Source organism: Stegostoma tigrinum, chromosome 10 (genome assembly GCF_030684315.1).
Source record: "Stegostoma tigrinum isolate sSteTig4 chromosome 10, sSteTig4.hap1, whole genome shotgun sequence".
Lineage (NCBI taxonomy): Eukaryota > Metazoa > Chordata > Chondrichthyes > Orectolobiformes > Stegostomatidae > Stegostoma > Stegostoma tigrinum.
The window spans coordinates 27,521,034-27,542,706 of record NC_081363.1 but is presented as its reverse complement, the minus strand read 5'-3'; the positions used below and the strand labels follow the sequence as shown (position 1 = coordinate 27,542,706).

General features: G+C 42.2%; 1 protein-coding gene across 2 annotated transcripts in view; it reads left to right on the top strand.

The window, feature by feature from the left end:
* Positions 1-21,673, top strand: part of LOC125455286 (sodium/potassium/calcium exchanger 4-like) — a 297,849-nt gene that overhangs the window by 197,475 nt on the left and 78,701 nt on the right. For both annotated transcript variants that reach the window (XM_048537019.2, XM_048537018.2), the window contains exon 3: positions 19,082-19,158. In XM_048537019.2, the coding sequence (XP_048392976.1) occupies positions 19,082-19,158 (77 nt within the window). The remainder of the gene's footprint in view (positions 1-19,081; positions 19,159-21,673) is intronic.

The following is a 21,673-nucleotide window of genomic DNA, read 5'->3' as shown; positions in this document are numbered from 1 at the left end:
CAGGCTTGGGCTGACAAGTGGTGAGTAATATTTGAGCCACACAAATGCCAGGCTGTGATCATCAGCAACAAGCGACCCTTGATGTTCAATGGCATCACCGTCATGGAATTCCTCCAATGTCAACGTCTTGGGGGTTACTGTTGACAAGAAACTCAGCTGGACTCATCACATAAACTTTATGAAAGCAAATCAGAGGCAAGGAATATTGTGGTGAATAACTCACCACCTGACTCCCCAAAGCCTGTTTACAAGGCAGAAGTCAGGAGTGTAATGGTATGCTCCCAATTTGCCTGAATGGGTACAGCTCCAACAACACTCAAGAATTTCGACACCATCAGGACAAAGCAGCCTGCTTATGGCACCACATCCACAAACATCCATTCCCCTCATCTCCAATGCTCGGAAGCAGCAGCGTGTATTTTCTACAAGATACACTGCAGAAATTCACCAAAGATCCTCAGACAGCACCTTCCAAACCCACGGCCACTTTCATCTGGAAGGACAAGGGCAGCAGACACATGGTACAACCACCACCTGAAAGATGCACTCCAAGCCAATCACCATCCTGACTTGGAAATATATCACCGTTCCTTCACTGTCACTGGGTCAAAATCCTGGAATTCCCTCCCAAAGGACATTGCGGCCCAGTCCATAGCAGGTGGATTTCCAGGAGGCAGGTCACCACCACCTTCTCAAGGGTGACGAGGGATGGACAATAAATAACTGACACACCACATCCGAAAAAGGAATTAAAAAAGCTAAATTGGCGCAAGACAACAGGCATCAATTAGCAACAAAAGTTTTGTTTTGTAAATAATTGGCACTAATGTCCACATACAAAATGTAAATGCTCTAAATGCTCTCAACTGTACAAAACGCTAGTGCGGCCTCATTTAGAATATTGCGTGCAGTCCATTACAGGAAGGATGTGGGAACAGTGGAAAAGGTGCAGAGGAGATTTACCAGGATGTTGCCTGGTCTGGAGCGCAGGCCCTATGAAGAAAGGCTGAGGGACTTGGGTCTGTTCTCATGGGAGAGAAGGAGGCTAAGCGGGGATTTAATAGAGACATACAAGATGATCAGAGGATTAGATAGGGTGGACAGTGAGAGTCTTTTTCCTCGGAATGATGACTTCAGCTTGTACAAGGGGGCATAGCTACAAATTGAGGGGTGATAGATTTAAGACAGATGTCAGAAGCAGGTTCTTTACTCGGAGAGTGGTAAGGGCGTGGACCGCCCTGCCTATTAATGTAGTTAACTCAGTCACATTAGGGGCATTTCAACAGTCCTTGGGTAAGCATATGGATAATGATGGGATAGTGTAAGGGGAGGGGCTTAGATTAGTTCACAGGTCGGCGCAACATCGAGGGCCGAAGGGCCTGTTCTGCGCTGTATTGTTCTATGTTCTATGTTCTATAAATACATCTTCCAGATTGGTGAGACTCGTTTAATGTGTTTCCATTGTATATCCACAAAACTGTAATATTATAACTAGATAGTTAACTGCACTATTTACTACATCTCAGATCTCAATCTTAGATTTAAATTTAACAATCGATGTGGTGTTAATTACAATGTTATTTTCCATATTAGCACCAGAATCTATGCAGCATTAAGTTAGAGATTTCACTTTTGTTTGCAAATACTTTATTATCTCAGTGATTTCAAAGTATTCCTCGCCCCTGAATAACCATCATTTCCTTTACTAATGGCTTTGAAGCTGTTCTTCTTTACAGCCTCCGTCATAATTCCTGCTTTGCAGGTTGTCTTTCTCTCCTACTCCCCTTTCAGCCTTCCTCTTTATCCCACCCAATTTGCAGTCTCCATCTTCCTACCACATCCCTCATAGGCCCCTTCCTGTCCCTTTGCAATTCCCCTCTTTTTCTCCCACCCCTTGCAGCCTTTTTCCAACTCTAATCCTGTTTCAACCTTGTATTCTGCCCCTGCTCTCTCCCTGTCCCCCTTATGACCTCCCTGTCCGTCTACCATCTTCACCTAATAGCCTCACTATCTCCCCCACCCCTTACAGCCCCCTTATTTTCCCATCATTCTCCCCGTCAATCCTCTAGATGCAAAAGGCAAACAGCCACCTAAGCAAAAAGATGGCTCCCAATTCCTCCTCCTGACTTTGTTCCTGATCTGACTCTCCCTCCTATGTTTGACAAATAATAGCTGGCTCCAGGCTCCAGGCCCCAGACTTCCCTCTCAACCTCTAAGCATCCTATTTCATTTCTAGGCTCCTGGCTGTCCACTCTCAGCTGGAGGCCCCTGGTCCCATGTTCTCAGACCTACACCCTTTCTCTCAGTCCCAGGCTCCTGGTCCCTCACTCTTGGCTCCAGGATCCTGCCTCACATTCTGGGATCTGATTCCACTCCCTTTCTCTTGACTTTAGGTTTTAGACAACTCCCTAATTGTCAGCATTTACTCAGGCTGCTCACTGCTCCTCAAATCAGCAGCTATTTTTTTCCTGCGTTTGTGGTTGTTAAGTTTATCAATGAGCCTATTAACAACCAGCACAGGAGAAAACCAATCTATAATTGGAGGAGCAGCTCCTCACCATCCCCTCCTGTTCAACACACAAGACAACTTTCCTCTATTTGGTTGGACACAAGTGGATCTTGGCAGACAGTTTGGGGTTTATGGGGTAGATTTCACCATCTGCCCCTGTGTGTTTTGAGCATTGCTTTTGTGTTAACTTATTCACCTTGCAACACAACTAATTGTCAGCTCTCGTCTTGCATGAAAAGATGGCACATAATACAGTAAATTAATCAAAACCAGGAAAGAGCTTAAAGGTTATAAACCAATAACTTTCTTCCAGAAGATTATCCTGGGCCCTCAGATTGATAAATGTCAAGAGGGTGGAGAAAGCTCTCTCCTAAACTTTCTGCTCGTCCGTCCAAGTTTCTATCTTACTAGGCTGTTCCTCATTCCCACTCAGCCTTTTAACCATCGCACTATTCAGTTTTTTATGCTATAATACTGGCTTAGATTGAAACTGTTCTCTGCTAGTATGAGTTCCTTTCCAATTGCGAAGATCGGTCCTAGGGCCTCAATTATTTATTACCTGTATTAATGAATTGGAGGAGAAGGAGGCAGAGTGCATACATCTAAATTTGCTGATGATATAAAAATAGGTAGGAGGGCATGTTGTAATGAGAACATAACGGATCTGCATGGGGATATAAATGAGCGAATGGGCAAAAATTTGGCAGATGGAATTTAATGTAGGAAAGTGTGAGCTCACAGTAGAAAGAATCAAAATGCACAGTGTTATTTAATTTGTGAGAAACTCCAAAAAAATGCAGCACAGAGGGATCTGGATGCTCTTGCGTATGAGGCATAAAAAATAGCATACAGCTGCAGTAGTAATTAAGAAGCCAAATCGAGTTTTGGCCTTTTAGGCAGGGATTCAGAATGTAAATACATTGAAGACTTGTTATAACTGGTACAGGGTGTGGTGAGGTCACTGTGTACAGTTTCAGTTCCTGTATTTAACAAATATTGGCATTAGAGGCTGTGCAAAAGATATTCATGAGGTTGATTCCTGGGATGAAAGAGTTGACTTATCAAGAATGGCGAAAAAAATTAGGCCTTGATTCACTTCTTCTTCCACCCCCTCAGTTAACAGCATAAAACACATTGTGCTAGGACCCCTAGATAACACAGTGAGGAGCTGGAGGAACACAGCAGACCAGGCAGCATCAGAGGAGCAGGAAAGCTGATGTTTTGGGTGGTCTATTTAGTAAGTTTGTGGACAATGCCAAGATTTCAGGAGCTGCAGATACTGAGGAGAATTGCTAGAGGATGCAGCAGGATATAGATAACCTGAGACTTTAGTGGAAAAATAGCAAATGGAACTTAATCTGGACAAATGCAAGATGATGAATTTTGGAAGGTCTAATGTAGGAAGGAGGTATCCAGTAAATGACAGGCTCCTTTGAAGCATCAACATACAGAGGGATCTAGGTGTATAGGGCCACAGTTCCTCGAAAGTGACAACACAAGTAGATAGGAGGCATATGGTATGCTTGCTTCCATCAGTCTATAAGTATATAAAATTGGTAAGTCATGTTTGCAGCTGTACAAATCTTTAGTTCAGCCACATTTGGAATATTATGTACAGTTCTGGTTGTCACACTACCAGAAGGATGTAGACACTTTGGAAAAAGTACCAGGTTGCCTGGTTTGGATGGTATTAGCTTTGAGGAGAGATTGGGCAAACATGGTTTATTCCCACTTGAATGCTGGAGGCAGAGGGGCAACCGATAGAGGTTTAGAAAATGATGAGAAACATGGATAGAATGGATAGTTGGAATCATTCTCCCAATGTAGAAATGTTAATTCCTAGGGAACTTCGGTTTAAGGTAAAAGAGGGAACGTTTGAAGGAGTTGTGAGTGGGAAATCTTTTATAAAGAGAATTTTAAATGCTGCCAGAAGAGGTGGTAGAAGTGGATGCAATAGCAATGTTTAAGAGAGACCTTGACAGCTACATGAATGCTTGCGAGGAATAAAGAGAAATGACTGCATAGACACAAGGGTTTTTGCTTTTAGAAAGGCGTAATATATCAGCTTAGGCTTGGTGAGCCGAAGAGACTGTTCCTCTGCTGTATTGTTCTTTGCTCTTGTTAGCCTTCAAGGTGGTGGCAATCATAAAGTTGGGAGTATTAAGACATCTTCACTGCCAATGGCAGTGTGACTCACTTGTTCCATGTGTGAGCAGATTTCCATCAGTGCAGTAGGTATCACAGCTCTGCACTGCGTCCCAGGTTGTGACTGGGAAACATTCTTGTTCATTAGCTGGTGCTTACTGAATTCTTTTACAATCTGTTCGTCATATTTGGTATTTAGACTGTTGTAAAACTAACTCCCATTATTAATTTGAATTTACATTGGTGACCACAATAAATCTCTTCACTTTGCACTTAGGTTCCTTTTGGATGGCAGTGCCCCTATCCAGCATTGTATTGAATGCATTGCTGTATGTCCCGACATTTCCCAAGTATGTTCTCTGTCAGTGAAGACTTGCAAATGATTGAACTAGGCTTTTTTTCTTCTGGTCACTTTGTAGATATTGGATTTGTTTTTCAGTCAAAAATGTTTTGAAATGTTGCTGATAAAAGTACAAACAAAAAAAAAATCAAAAGCATGTGCAGCTTGGAAAAACATATTCAAGCACCATTTTATGCTCAATTCCAGCAGATGGATGAATAGAATTTCCAGTGTAATCCCTTCCTCAATAGATAGGAAATTCATTATTAAACTGCATGCAATTCAGGTCTCCCTCCTTTGGGAAGGATATTATGAAACTTGAAAGGGTTTAGAAAAGAGTTACAGGATGTTGCCAGGGTTGGAGGGTTTGAGCTATAGTGAGACCCTAAATAGGCCGGGGCTTGTTTTCCTTGGAATCTCAAAGGCTGAGGGCTGATCTTACAGAAGTTTATGAAATCATGAGGGACATTGATAGGATGAATATCCAAGGTCTTTTTCCCAGGGTTGGGGAGTCCAAAACTAGAGGGCATAGGTTTAAGGTGAGAGGGGAAAGGGACCTAAGGGACAACTTTCACACAGAGTGGTGCATGTATGGAATGAGCTGCAGAGGAACTGGTGGAGGCTGGTACGATTACAACATTTAACAGGCGTCTGGATGGATATACAAGTAGGAAGGGTTTAGATGAATTTTGGCCAAATGCTAGCAAATGGGACTAAATTTATAAAGGATATCTGGTTGGCATGGACGATTTAGACCAAAGGGTCTATTTCCATATTTCTGTAACTCTATGACTCTAAATACTATCACTTTCCTTCTGTTCAGGTCTGATGCTTTAGATTTCTCTCTCATTTTCATCACTATGGTAGAGGTATGATAGTTGAAATTATCAGGACATACCTTCTATACTTGACCAGTATTGTCAACCTGGAACAAGCAGTGGGCTGTGTAAATATATTAAAGTTAACATTGCCTTTTGCTAGAGACAAAAGAATTGTAGATGCTGTAATCCAACATAGACAAACAGGAGGGTGGAAGACCACAGCAGGCCAGGCAGCATCGGGAAGAAAGGAGCAGTCAACGTTTTGGGTATTACGCTTCTTCAGGACTCTGAGGGAGGCAAAGAACTTCTTCAAGGGGAGTCCCTGAAACATTGACTTGTTTTTTTCCTCCTGATGCTGCCTGGCTTGCTGTCTTCCAGCCTCCTGTTTGCCTACATTACCCTTTTCTGCCTGAGAACACGCACAAATAATACAAGACCTTTATTTCACCGCTACAATATAAGACAAAATTTATGAGGTGGTTGTATGAAATTTAGATTTAGATTTTTTGTCACGTGTACTCAAGTTCAAGCGTACAGTGAAACATGTACAATGTCACTACACGTGGTGCCATCTGAGGTACAAAGGTATTTAGGTACAAAAAGCTCAGGTACAACTTAGTAAAAGAAACAAAGTTATGGAAGTTAATCATCATCTTCATAGAATAAGTAGAAAAATAAAGAAATAAGGTAATAGTTAACATTAAAGCCCTTCTTAGTATAAACTAGGAAAATAAAAGAAGGTAGTTAAAAGATCAGCAGCCGTTGATAAGTCATCCGCTTAGCTTGCTACCTGTTCTCAATACTGCCACTGCAGGTTCTAGGGGACATAGACAGGCATGTTCTGCAGGCAGCAGGAGGAGATCAGGGAGGAGACCTGAATTACATGCAATACTCCAGAAGTGGCTGAACCAATGCCCTGTACAGCTGCAACATGACCTCCCAACTCCTGTACTCAATGTGTGGTGGCTCAGTGGTTAGCACTGCTGCCTCAAAGCACCAGGGACCTGGATTTGATTCCTTCCTCAGGTGACTGTCTGTGTGGAGTTTGCACGTTCTTCCCGGTCTGCCTTGTTTTCCCCTGGGTGCTCTGGTTTCCTGCTACTGTCCAAAGATGTGCAGATTAGTGGGATTGGCCATGGGAAATTGCCCACAGTGTCCAGGGATGTGTAAGTTAGCCACATTAGTCAGGGCAAATGCAGGGTTATAGGGTAGGGGGATGGGTCTGGTTGGAATGCTATTCGGAGGGTTGGTGTGGACTTGTTGGGCCGAGTGCCCTGTTTCCACCCTGTGGGGATTCTATTAAACAAAAAGGTAACCATGCCATATACTGCTGTCATTATCCTATTTACTTGTGACTCCACTTTCAAGGAACTATGAACCTGCAGTCCAAAGTCTCTTTGTTCAGCAACACTCCCCAGGACTTTCCCATTAAGTGTATAAGTTTTGCCCCGATTTGCCTTTCCAAAATGCAGCAACTCATATTTATCTCAATTATACTCCATCTGCCAGTCCTTGGCCCCTTGGCCCATCTGATCCAGATCCTGTTGTGCTCTGACGGAACCTTTTTGCTGTTTGGTAACACTTAGTTTATATGTATATTACATGGAAGAAACACTCAAACTGCATGTATTCAATTCTGCAAGGTTGGCAGGACTAGAGAAGCTGGAATAATTCCCATTAGTTAAGAGGAGATAATAAAGAGAATTAAGAAATGCATTAAAAAAATGAGGTTTGATAGCACGAATGAAGACAATTCCTTTTCAATGATACTGAATTGATTAGTAAAAGCAATGGATTGAAGGTAACTGGCAACAAGAACCTGAATGGAGGACACCAATTTTGACTAAGCTATGCAATACACTAATGTGTACATTAATGATCAGGAGAGAAATTGAGGAAGTATGATCATTAAGTTCACAAATGACATGGAAATTGATGGTGTGGTAAATAGCAAAGAGGAAAGCATTAGACATCAGGATGACTTGAACAGGCTGGTCAGATGAACTGAATGGTGATAGATGGAATTTAATCCTGTAAAGTGTGTGGGGGTATTTTGGGAGGATGAAAAAGACAAGAGAGTATACATTGAAGAGTAGGACCGTTTGAAGTAGAGTGGATCAGAGGGACCCTAACGTACATGTCCATAGATCCTTGAAGGCAGCAGTATAGTTAGAAAAGATGGTTAAGCAGGCCTATAAGATTTTAGCCTTCATTAGTGAAGGCACCGAATACACGAGCGCAAAGGTTATAATGGAGCTGTACCTCACATTTGTTCAGTCAAAGTGGGACTATTGTGTGACATTCTAGTGGCCACACTATAGGAAGGATTTGAATGTACTAGAGAGGGTGCAGAAGAGATTTGCCAGGATGTTACCTGGGTTGAAGTGATTCGGCTATGAAGAGAGACTAATTAGGTCAGGGATGCTTTCCTTAGAGCAGAGAAAGCTGAAAGGGGAATTGATTGAGTTATACATAGGTCTGAGGAGGATAAGCAGAGCAGGTACATTGAAACATTTCTCCTTAGTGGAGGGATCAATAGCCAAGGGGAAAAGCTTGGAAGTGAAGAGCAGGATATTTAGAGGGGATGTGAAGAAAATGCCTTGCTGCCATACATTGTGGGTATCTGGAAACTGCTATCAAAAAGGATGGTAATGCACGAATCCGTGAGAAATTTAAGGATTATTTAGAAGAGCATTTGAAATGCCATAGCATACAAGGCTATGGGCCAAGTACTGGAAGATGGGATTAGAATAGATGGATGTTTGATGACCGGCACAGACATGATGGGTCAAAGGGCCTCATTCTGTGCTGTACAAACTCTATGACTCTCTGCTGACTCCGAAGCCCTTTAAAAATTGTTGAGGAGAACCTGATTCTCGACTTCTGTCCCCATTCCTATTTCAAGTAGCTTTCATGAGTATAGGATAGGGGTCTTGATAGCCAGCCAACAGTCTGCCATCTCTTCCATGCCGATGTGACTTCTGGGACTGGGCAGTTCAAAACCCTTTCAATTTTTGTGGAGTCACGCCTCTTCCATAATTTTGTGTTTTATGGTGTTTATGGGATCTAACATGCTTAACTCATCCACATTGAGGGGGGAGTGATGGCCTCGTGGTATTATCACTGGACTGTTAATCCAGAGACCCAGGTAATGTTCTGGGGACCTGAGTAAAAATCCCACCAAGGCAGATGGTGGAAATTGAATTCAATAAATATCGAGAATTAAGAATCTAATGATGACCATTAATCCATTGTCAATTGTTGGGATAAACCCATCTGGTTCCCTAATGCCCTTTAGGGAAGAAAACTGCCATCCTTACCTGGTCTGGCCTTCATGAGACTCCAGACCCACAGCAATGTGGTTGACTCTTAACTGCCTACTGGTCAATAAATGCTGCCTCGCCAGCTACACCCTCATCCCATGAATAAATAAAGCAATTACTGCTACTTGAGTCCAAGGTACTTTCCTCAAAACTCTTTATTTATAATATAATAGATTGAATAATCTCTTAGAACAGATTCTTACCAGAAATTGGAAAAGTATTGTCTTTGGCAAGTTTCACAGAGGGTTTCTCTCTGCAGACCACAGTAGGTTTTATTGTGCCATCTACCAAAATTTACCTTATTACCTTTGTACACCACTGTCTGGTACCCTGTGTTTCCCACTTGCAACAGGCAGAAGTACTGACCAATGTTGGGTTTTATGGCACCAGTTCCATCTTTAAAGCCAAACCATGCACTGGTCAAACATGGGCAAACTGAATAAACCTGAACGAACTGCAGATGCCACAAATCAGAAACAAAAACACTAACTGCTGGAAAAGCTCAGCAAGTCTAACAGCATCTATGGAGAGATGCTGCCAGACCTGCTGAGCTTTTCCAACAATTTTGTTACTGGAGCTGCCCTGAATAGCTCATAATATATTTGAAGTAGTTTAGTCATTAATGGTTCAGGCAGAAAGAACATTTGAAGAATTGGATTGTGCAGTGAGAAGAGCATTAAATTAACCTTTATAATTTCCAAGAGTCAAATAAATGCGAGTTATTGTGTGCAAAATGGTTCAAGTTCAGATGATCATTGTTCATGCCTATAAGTGGAATTAGAAGTTAACAATCTCCCTGGAGTTTTCAGTGTCCTATTTTTGTACCTAGCATATGAGATGTGCACATGAAATGTTCTGTTTGTCACATAAATTAAGCTTTCCTTTCTTCTGTTGACCCATCTGGGTTGTTGTTCAAGTATCATCAATCAGAATACCTTTACAATGTTCCACTTAATTTCACAACATATTCCGAAAAATTCAGCTTCGCTGCAATTTTTAAATACAGCAAGGAACGCTGTCACTTCAACAAACATTGGCTTATTTTCGTTTATCTAATCATTAAAGACATGATACGTGATAAGCTTTAACTGCATTGTGTAAAATTCTGGTGGTGTTATGGTACAAAATTTGAGGGATTTCAGAATTCTGACCCCCTCCCAATTCTACTCTCAATCCTTTACCAACCCCATTAGCTCCCTTGAATCCTTTACCTGATCCTCTCACATCCTCTAGAACTGCTCCAAACCCAACTTAACAACACCTTTCTGACTGCCGTCGGAACTCTGACTGTCCCCACAGCGTGAACCTGACTCACCACTGACCGAGCAAGCTTCTCCCAGCCTGACACAAAAACTCACCTCATCTACAGTCATCCAACTGAAAAGGGCACGCAGGTCTGGCTTATCGAGAGAAAACAAGTTGCAAGGAAGGAATTTGATTGAAGGAAATAGGCTAGAAGGCCCAGTCAGAAATGTGGAACTCGGTGGTGAACAGGGAAATTAGGAGCACAGCAGCGATCTGATGGTGATTGATGTTCTTCAGAAGATTGGAGCAAGTAAGTTTGGTTGACCTTGTGTTATCAACCGAGCGTAATCAGAGCCCTGGGTGTTCACCTGGAGCAAAACATCCACAAGTGGGAAAGAATGCACTAGGGGATTTACATTGAGTCTCACCGAATGCTAAGAAGCAAAAACAAATGTGGAATGACTAAGTACAGACTAAGGGGTGACCATGGGCACCCGCTTGGGCCCAAGCTATGCCTGACTCTTTGTAGGATACATGGAACAGTCCCTCTTCTGCAGGTACACTGGCCCTATCCCTCACCTCTTCCTCCACTACATCAATGACTGTATTAGTGCTGCCTTGTGCTCCCACGGGGTGCTTGAACAGTTCATTCACTTCACTAATACCTCCCACCCCAACCTTAAATTCACCTGGGCCATCTCCGATACCTCTCTCTCCTTCCTGGACCTCTCTGGCTTGATCTTTGTTCTTGATCTGATATCTGTTTCAAGCCCACCGACTCCCACAGCTACCTAGACTACACTCCTCTCACCCCTCTTCCTGCAAGAATGCAATCCCCTACTCCCAATTCCTCCACCTCTGCCACATCTGCTCCCAAGATGGGGCATTCCACTCCTGAACATCCCAGATGTCCTCTTATTTCAAGGGCCGCAACTTCCCCACTTTAGTGGTCGAAAACACCCTCGATCACATCTCTTGCATTTCCTGCACCTCTGCCTTCACACCCCTTCCTTGCAATAAAAATGAAAACAGAATCCCCCTTGTCCTCACGGCTCACCCCACTGACCTCCAGATTCAACGCAGCATTCTCTGCCACTTCCACCACCTGTAATCTGATACCACACCAAGGATATATTTCCCTCTCCACCCCTATCTGCATTCCATACAGACTGGTCTCTCTGTGATTCCATTGTATGTGTGACCAGTCCTGCCAACCCCAGTACCTTTCCCTGCAACCTCAGGAAGTGCTACACCTGCCCCTACACCTCGCCCTTCATCTTCATTCCACGCCCCAAAAAAATCTTCCACATTAAACAGATGTTCACCTGCACATCCACTAATGTGGTCTATTGCATCTGCTGCTCCCAATGTGGCTTCCTGTACATCAGTGAGACCAAGCAGAGGCTCAGAAGCACCTGCACTCTGCTTGCGACAAACAACAACACCTTCCAGTCACGATCATTGAACTCGCCCTCCCACTCCCTGGACGACATGTCCATCCTGGGCCTCCTTCAGTGGTGCAACGATGCCACCTGGTGCCTGGAGGAGCAGCACTTCATATTCCGCCTTGGAAGCCTACAACCCAATGGTCTCAATGTGGACTTTACTAGCTTCAAAATCTCCCCATCCCCAGCCTCATCCCATGGTCAACCCTCCCTCTCATCCCCACCTCCTGGACCTGTCTGTCTTCTGTCCCACTTTTTTGATCCTCCCACCTCATTGATCAATCCCCACCACTAGCTATCTGCGCTCACCAATCACCATCCCACCTACCTTCCCCATCCCAATTCCCCCTCTGTATTTATTTCAGAGGCCCCTTCTCCCTCCTCCATTTCTGAAGAAGGGTCCCCACCCAAAACATCAGCTTTCCAGCTCCTCTGATGCTGCCTGGCCTAATGTGTTCTTTCAGCTCCACACTGTTGTGTCAAATGTGGCATGTGGCATTTTATTGACTTCAGTAGTCTGTATTGAGTGACAAAATGGCAATGCTCATTTTAACATTGTCCAAAACCACAGCCGATGCTTTCGTTCTTGGCTTTTAGTTAAGTCATGATGTACTCTGCAGTCCAAAAGCACTCTCTGGAACAGAGAGTAAATGTTTGAGGTGTTGTATTGAGAGATAATCAAGACAATCATAGACGCCACTTTGTCCTGAATGATGTTGAGTTTCTTGTATGTTATTGGAGTTGAATCCATCTAGGAAAGTGGAGAATATTCCATATCACACTCCTGATTCGTCCCACGTAGATGCTGAATAGACATCAGGGATGTAGGAGGTGAGTCATTCAATGCAAAATGCACAGATTCTGACCTGTTCTTTTAGGCATAGTATTTATGTGCTGCATCTGTTGTGTGAGTTAAGGAGTCACAATAATTTCACAGGCTTGGGGAAATATTCACAACTTTCTGCTTTCCAACCAATAATTTGGCTACCTGGCAAACACATGGAACTGTTTGGATAAAATGTTTTTCTGCAAAATAATTAACAGCGTAATGATTCCAAACTAAAGGAATATCAGTAGTGAAGAAATGTACGTATAACTATCTGAAAGTGAAATTATTCAATGTATTTTTCATCTATATTTTAACAACCTTCCATAAGGTCAGTATTTAAATGCAGTGCCCAGTGGCACCTAGCTGTAAGCAGACTGCGAAGGCTTTGGGTTTGACCCTAATCTGGACTGAGTTAACAGCAGTGAGACCTTCAAGTGATCAATCAGATTTTTAGGAATTTCAAATGTGTGAATGTCATTTGAAGCTAGAATTGAACTGAACTTTGAGATCTTCATGGTTTGAGTAACTTGGCTAAATTCCTTGCTTTCACTCATGCATGAAGAATGGAGATTTGGACAAGGTGCTGACCCATTTTTTAACCTCAACCTTGGCTTCAAGACAGGAGCAGGAGAGAAAGGGGTAAATATACTCTTCAATAATAAAACACGCTTTTCGATTTAATGTCATTGGTACACCATTTGCTGTCCTTACTTAATCTTTAAAAATCTGAGATTTCCGAGGGTATTCACAATTACAATGAAATTCTTTTAGAAGACCTCCTGAATGCTGCGGATGTTGTTTGGACCATGATTAATTAGAAAATAACAATCGGAATCGTGGTTAGGGTTTACAGTTGGCCTGGGTAGACCTAAATTTAGACGGGACAGCTCTTGTGGTACAGTGGTAAGGTACTACCTCTGAACCATGAGGCCTAGGCTCAAGTCTAACAGCTCCAGAGGCGTCATAACACAGACACTCTGAACAGATTGGTTAAAAATATCTAAATTATGACGGGGAGGATGAAATAAGGCTGTTGCCCCCGGTTGCCCCAAGCAGTGGATTCTACTGAAAAATGTTCATGCAAGGGAGGAACTGTATTAGGTCACCTGAGATCACCATTGTGACCAATCAGCATGACAACTCTCCCACATGATAACATGTGAGACTGAGATGATATTAGGTTAGACTTGCCAACAGTAGGTGCTGAATGAGGGGCTTGATATGAGACTACACACGAGGAGGAAGTTCAATATTCTTTATGGGATAAACATTGAAGAAATAATGGCACAAAATATTGTGTGCTTATCAAAATGTAATGGGTGCACTATTGGGAATGAACATTCTGACTTTGCTGGTATGTTTTCAACCAGACTCTATTTTCAGATTGTCTTGGAATAGACTAGCTAAGTATTCCGCTGATCTCCAGCTGGGATAATTCATGCACAAGATGGAGCTATGATTCCTGAAAATTAATGTTAACAATGCTGTTCTTTCTTTCTTAGATCTGCTTAGGACATAGGACAGCTTGTAAATTCTCATACCTGTAAGACAGGTATATCCTGTTGCCTTATTTTGTAGCCGAATTAAGCATGAACTGTTTTGAGAAGTTACGTGGAAAAAATTGTTATTTGTCTACACCAGTGACAACGTAAATGTAGTTTTAATGAGTATCTTCAGTGCAGTAAATTTGAGTAATTGAGGGAATAAATGATAACAGCTTATTACCAGTACCACCTCGATATGCCTTTAGACACAATTGGGGAAATTCACATGAGGACATAACAAGAAAGTATAAAATTAAGAAGTTAATTTGACTATCAAACAAATTTGTTTTCCACTCAGTAATATCCATTCTTTCCTTGATTTTGCCCAGCCTTCTACAAATAGGGTGTAAAATTTTACCTAAACTCCCAAAAATAAATTCATCAAACTTCTAGACTATTAACTGCATGACTTAGACTGACGATCAATGTTTATTTGTTTTCCTTCTAATATTTCCAGAAGCTTAGCACCTCAGAACTTGTTTGATCATTTTATGTCTTTCTTCATATTTATTTTGATTGTCTTTAAACATTTTGATTATAAATTTTGTCGTTTGAAGCTGCTCTGTAGCAACAGATAAACTTAGTTACGTAGGACAGCTTATAAATTGTCAAATCTATGACACGGGCTTATCCTTATTTTGTAGCCTAATTAAGTGTGAACTGTTCTGCAAAGTTAGATGGAAAAAAATTTCATTTGTCTGCAACAGTGGCAGTGTAAATGTTGTTCTACTGAATATCTTCAGCATAGTAAAATTATAGGGTCTGCGCATTTATGTCACCTTTTCTCATTATAGATGTGAACAAGGAATTTCTAATGAGGACTGCTAATATAAATTTCTCGCACTACAATTACACCTTTTATCCAGTTGGGGTGCTGAAGGATCATTGGTGGCAACATTTCAAACAGCTTTTTCTTGACAGGCAGCTTACAGCATTCCTGTGGCATGGAAATTGCCATTATAAATATAGATTAAGGTAATGGTACGTGACTAAGTTAGGGATTGAACTATGTCCTCTCCCCTTGATTCCTACTTCACATGAAAATGACTATAAATTAATAACAACTTGTGCACAAAGACGCATAGATTGACAGTGATGCTCTAATAACAATAACAGACCCAACCTGATGATATTGCTGCTGCAGGGCCGGAATTCTGCTGCATCCTACTGTCAGGAATTGATTGATTTCACAAAATAAGCCCCAGAACTCGTAACCACAGCTTGAGCCAGAGATTCAGACTCTGGAGCAGGTAGGAACTCTAGCATTGATTTTCATTTGCAACAGTGGCCAATGGAATCATGACCCTATAACAAAGACTGTAAGTATGAAACATTAAAATTTGGTTTGTGTTAACAATAATGAATGGGTTTGAGATGTAGACATTCTATTTCCTGACATAGATGAGAATTAGAGAGCTTGACTAATAATGTAACAAAATCATCTGCTGAATAAAAACCTCAAACACTTTCACAGTTATGTCCTTAAGGCCACAGTTCATGAACACTTTGTTTGGGTTATACTAAGCCACCTCACTTTTTGGCTTTATTATAGCTCCCAACGTCATTACAGTGCTTGGCGTTCAATCACCAACAAAAGAGCTGAACTCCAGAAGTGAGGCGAGAGCAACTGCCCCTGACATCAAGGCCACATTGAACCAAAACTCACATCAAGGGGTCTTGGCAAATTGAAGCCAGTTGGAGATCGGGGAAAAAACATTTTATTAGTTGGAGTTCTATTTAGCACAAAGGAAGATTGTAGTGGCCCTTGGAGGCCAATCATCTCAGTCACAGCAAATAGTTGCAGGAATTTGTCAGGTTATTGCCTTAGCCCCCAGCATCACAGCAGTTTTATCAATGACTTTCCTTCCATCACAACTGCTAAACTGTGGATATTTTCTCATGATAATAGTTTTCAGTACCGTTCACAATTTCTTAGATACTGAAGCAGTCCTTGTCTGTGTCCAAGAAAAAGTGAAACAAATTTGCCTGTTTCTGTGGTGCAATAGGTTAGTGCGTTTGGCTGTTAACCGGACGTTTGGTGGTTTGGAAACCACCCAGAGATGAAAACTGATCTCACTTTTGAGATGCTAAGGCTATGGGCCAAATGCTGGGGAAATGGGATCAGAAAATAGTGATTATGTAGTGAATAGTGATTAAATAATGGTTGCTTGTGACCAGCACAGACTCAATGGACATGTTTTTTAAAAACAGGGGTGGCATGGTGGCTCAGTGGTTAGCACTGCTGCCTCACACACTAGGGACCTGGGTTTGATTCCATCCTCGTGTGACTGCCTGTGTGGAGTTTGCACATTCTGCCCGTGTCTGCGTGGGTTTCCTCCGGGTGCTCCAGTTTCCTCCCACAGTCCAAAGTTTGTGCAGATTAGGTGGTTTGGCCATGCTAAATTGCCTGTAGTGTTCAGGGCATGTATAGATTAAGTGGGCTAAAGGGGGATGCGTCTGGGTGGGACGCTCTGAGTATCTGTGTGGACTTGTTGGGCCAAAGGGCCTGTCTCCACCCTGTGAGGATTCTATGAGATGTGCAACAAGACTTAGACCCAAACATGAATGCTGTCAATTAAGTGGCAAGTGATGTTTGCAGCACACATTTCCAAAAAGAGAGAATCTAACCTTTTCCCGTTATCAATAACATTACAATGACTGAATCCTGCACTGACAGCATTTCGGGGTTTGTGTTGACCAGAAACTGAACTGGGTTGGCCATGGCCATACTGTGACTGCAAGAGTAGGCTGGAAATTCTAAAGCATAGAATTTATCTTCCAGTCCCCGTGCTAATTCACAATCTACAAGACAGAAGTCAGGAAAATGGAGAATACTTCTAGGTTGGTAAGCTCAGTTGCCTGAATGGTTGATATGCCTTGCAGAGTGACATCAAAAGCGTGGTTGAAATCCTGTGCAGGGGTAAGCTCACCATGAAAATCACAGCTTCTCAACCTCCCCTGAGCCCGTGGCAATCCCTTTGGTTAAACTCTCCATGCTAGTTGTTGTTTCTAATGAAACAGCAGCCAGTGATACTCTGACACTATGGTCACTTCTACACTTGGCTGGGTGGGCACAGTTCAAGCTAAACTCATGAAGCTTATCACCATCCAAGACAAAACAGTCTGGTTGATTGTCTCCCTATTCATCAGCTTAAACATTTACTTCCTCCAGTTTTGACACAACATGGCATCTTCCATTTAGAAGATGCACTGCAGAAACTCTCCAAGTGCCTCTGACAGTGCCTTCCAAATCTTAGATAATAAGGTGTAGAGCAGGATGAACACAGCAGGCCAAGCAACATCAGAGGAGCATGAAGGCTAACGCCTCGGGCCTAGAACATTCTTCAGAAAGGCCTTCCAAATCTTTACCACTTTGAAGGACAAGAGCAGTAGATACATGGGGACACCTTCCAAGCTACACACCATCTTGTCTTAGAGTTATGCTGCCATTCCTTTACCATTACTGGTCAAAACCCTGGAACTTCCCTCCTAACGTCACGAGAGCACCTATACCCCAAAAACTGTAATGATACAAAAAAGCAACTCACCACAACCACCTTCTCTAGAGAAGTTAGTGATCTTCAACAATTCCACCTTAGTTAGCAATGCCCATATTCAAAGGAAGAAGTAACATTGTGGAAAATGTCCTGTTAGCGGTCAGTTATTAACTGAAACACTCAGGACGTGGACAAATTCCTGATTCAGCAGCAAGAAGGCACATCCAACATGGGGCCAAGATAGCGAGGGGAATAAAAATATGCCAGATCAGATGAATCTGAAGCTATGATAGACTGAAAAACTTCAGGCAGAATTGAATTGAGCTGATGCTGCTTCCCTCCATCAATTGGTGAGCCAGCGTGATACATACACAGCCTTCTGAGGGTGAAATTAACTGGCCTTTGTCAGGGCTTCCTTGGGCTCAGGATCTGGGAGAGGAAATCTTGCGCTGAGTCCCGCCAGCCAATGAGAAGGTGTGACTGCTGCCAGTAATTTGCCTGGGATCATGAGGGACCCAGATGAATATGTGAGATGGGAGTTATAGGAATGAGAAGAGTGTTACTTTCAACAGCCACCCTGACACCAAGTCCCCCAATTGGGCATTAAAGGTGTCTTAGGTAAAGGCCGCACCAACCTTCATTCCCCCATTCCCCCCCATCCCCCTCCCATATGCCCATACCTCTCCCATTAACCCCCATCCCTCTGCCATATCTGCCAAATCCAAGAAGGCCACAACCAAGCATAACCAGATTTGCTGGACAGCTATAGGAAAGCTGTGACTCTCACATAATCTTCAAGTCTTGATTAAATTCCAGTGTGCTCAGGGATAGTTGGTGTCAATTAACTTAATAATGTACATTGACAATTGCAACAAATGGGCAAGATCCCCAATGTACACTTTCCTACTTTCAACTTAAAGGCAGGAAGTTTACCTACCACAGGGAAATAATCATACGGCCTCTCCTGTGATTATTCGGGGCCAGACACTAGGTTGCAATAAACTCAGCCCCATATCTTCTCACTATTTTTAAAAGCAGTGTGTAGCTTCTATTAAAGCTTTAATGATTTCAATTATGGCCTAGGTTATGTACATGAGTACGGTCCAAGTGCCCAGTTGAATGAGTGAAGATACAGTCCACACTGAGTATATATAATCATGCTCACAATGAAGGCTATTTGTTCAAATTTACTGATGCTTAATCTGAAAAGACACTTCCTTGTTGATATATTGTTTTTCTGCTATTATTTATTGAATAAAGCATCCTTTGATATTTTAGTCCTGATTTTGTAAGCAGCTGCAGTATGTGCAAAGCTGTCCTTTATCTTGAAGAGCACTTCTGGGGATACTTTACAACCTTTGACGTGTGTTGTTCCCATTACAGCTATCCGTGAATTTCCAAGTGATCTTTTTACCAATAAGGAGAGACAACAAGGAGGAGTATTACTTCATATAGCAGGAGTAAGTATACTTACTTAAGCAAGATTTTCACCTGGGGGCTATACCCAATGAATATTAATTGTATATTGCCAACCAGTATTTCAACTGGTTATACTGCTCCCAGGTAAAAGTAAAGCAGACATAAATAAAAGGATCTTTATGTCCATAGGAAATAGGACCTCCTCTTCCACTTATATTTTATGAAAATAGTCAAAATATTTCACTCCTTTCCTGACATTGACACAAAATGGAAATTGCTATTTATTTTGCCCGTGATTGATTTTCCATCCATTAATTTTCCTATTCTCACTGTCAGAAGAGAGTCATGTCACTCTGGGGAATGACGCAGAAGTTCTACCTTACTTTCATGAAAAAATATTGCCTGTTTTGGTTATTGGCGAGTGGGAATCACAAGGACTCAGAACAAAAGTTAACGACATTATTTGTTGTAGTTAACTGGAGGAAGAAGAACTCTTAAATTGAAGAACCAACCATAGATATTGATTGTAACTGGAGGCCCCCCTGCATACACATGTATAAATGTAAATAAAAGCCACATTTTAAATATAGATAGATTTCGCATCATGTAGGGGCTATTGATACTCTACCTACGAATGTAACATGTCAAAAACTGCCTTTAATTAAATAATGAACTAGTTGAACATCATCTCCAACAACCATGTAAATAGCAAGTGATGAGGGTGCAGTTTATGCTGCCTCAGATGGTAAAACAGTGTATCAGAGTTTAGGAATGAAAAAAGATAATTTGGCTTTATTAGTTTAATTCAGAGGCATGTTTCAATTGTCATTTGTCTTTATCTTCTGCACAATTATAAATGTGAATGAAATTCTGCTTAGATTTCATTCAGGGCTCGAAAGATTAAATTCTCCCAATCTTTCCTCTGACTCATCCTCTTTAACTTTGAGGTTAGCCTGGTTTACCTGGTCAACTGCAAACATAGCTCTCCTGTAATGCGATGACCTTAATGTAAGTGTGCAACATAAAGGTTTATTATAATTGCTGTGGACAATATCCTTTCTTGTTACATATCCTATAAAGCAAAAAGATTTTAAGGGTGGAATCTTCACAGCTTGTAAACAAAGTGGACTATGGTAAGAATTGCTTCAGATATCCCATTGTGTCCTTTCTTAACATCAAGGCTGAAAAATTGTAAAGTCCAACCATTGAGTCTTGATTCTTTCTATTAAGTGTTGAGAGGCTTGTGAATGGACATCATCACTAATTATCACCCTCATCATTATTTAATCTCATCACGCTTACATGCATGCTCCCATTCTCTCACCTACTCAATACAAGCTAGGCACCTAGAGTTCTCTGCATGAAATTCAGAGTGGGACCTGGCAACTCTAGTTTGTCACTTGCTCCTCTAGCTCTGTTTTGAGCACCCAGCACCAACCATCTCAGGGCATTTTCTATGTACAGTGACTGCAAGCACTCCACCACATGCCGTACTTTCCACATCATCATTGCACAAGGCCTGCCCACTTACAGTAGGTTCTGCATTTCAGTGCTACGGTGCTCTGTCACCTTTTACTGAAATACTGCTGCAAGAACTCTTTGTGCACATGATCAGGCACCCAGCTGATGTATTGGACCAGATTTATCTCAGGGCTCATCGCTTGTGTGCTTGGTGTTTGCTCACATAGCACCTGCTTGGATGCTCACAGCATCCCCATTTTGTCTTGTCTTTTGCACTTTCACCCCTCTACTAGACCTTAAAGAATCACATACTTCTGTGTTGCCTTGTCGTTTATCACAGCCACAAAGCCAGGCGGTTTGTCAGCTATCATCAGTACAAGGAGTTAGGTACTGTACGGCAATTCGCTACATCAAACTCATACCTGCACTATGTGCCGGCTGCAGACATGCCAAATACACTGCATTGGCTGCAGCCAATGGACATGGCATAGTCCTTAGTGAAGCCCAGGACGGTCCTTGCACAGTGATTCAAGGGCAGATATGTTCAGTTGGCCAGCGGGGGTGGTCATGCTCGGGGTGGGGTGACATGTTGGTGTTCTGTTCTTCAGCCCAGGAAGTGGACCCATTGCAAAATGTCCGGGGAGTCATGGGAACACAGCCAAGGAGACACGTAGATGTCAGTCAGAACTCTAGACACTCATCATTTGAGGCTGTCGAGCCTGTCCACTATTTGAGATGTAATCTCGCCAACTCCCTGTGTAACTAAAGCATGAAGTCTGTATTTTCATTGGTTTCATAATAAAAGATAGCAATCTATCATTTTCCTCAATTGTGTTCTGTATCTGCTAACAAGTTTTTTGAGACTCTTGCATTGGAATACATAGATCCTACTGCACCCCAGAATTCCAAACATGAATTAGGAGATACAGAAGACATACCAATCCTCTGTTCTACCTGCACTCACATCACATTATTGCACGTGCTGACACTCACTCTGTCTCCACCAAATAGTAGTCAAGAAATATCTGCCTGAGGAGCATTCAAGGGGATGGCTGAGAGGGAACTGCATGGGACATGCATTAGTAGGAGGAACTC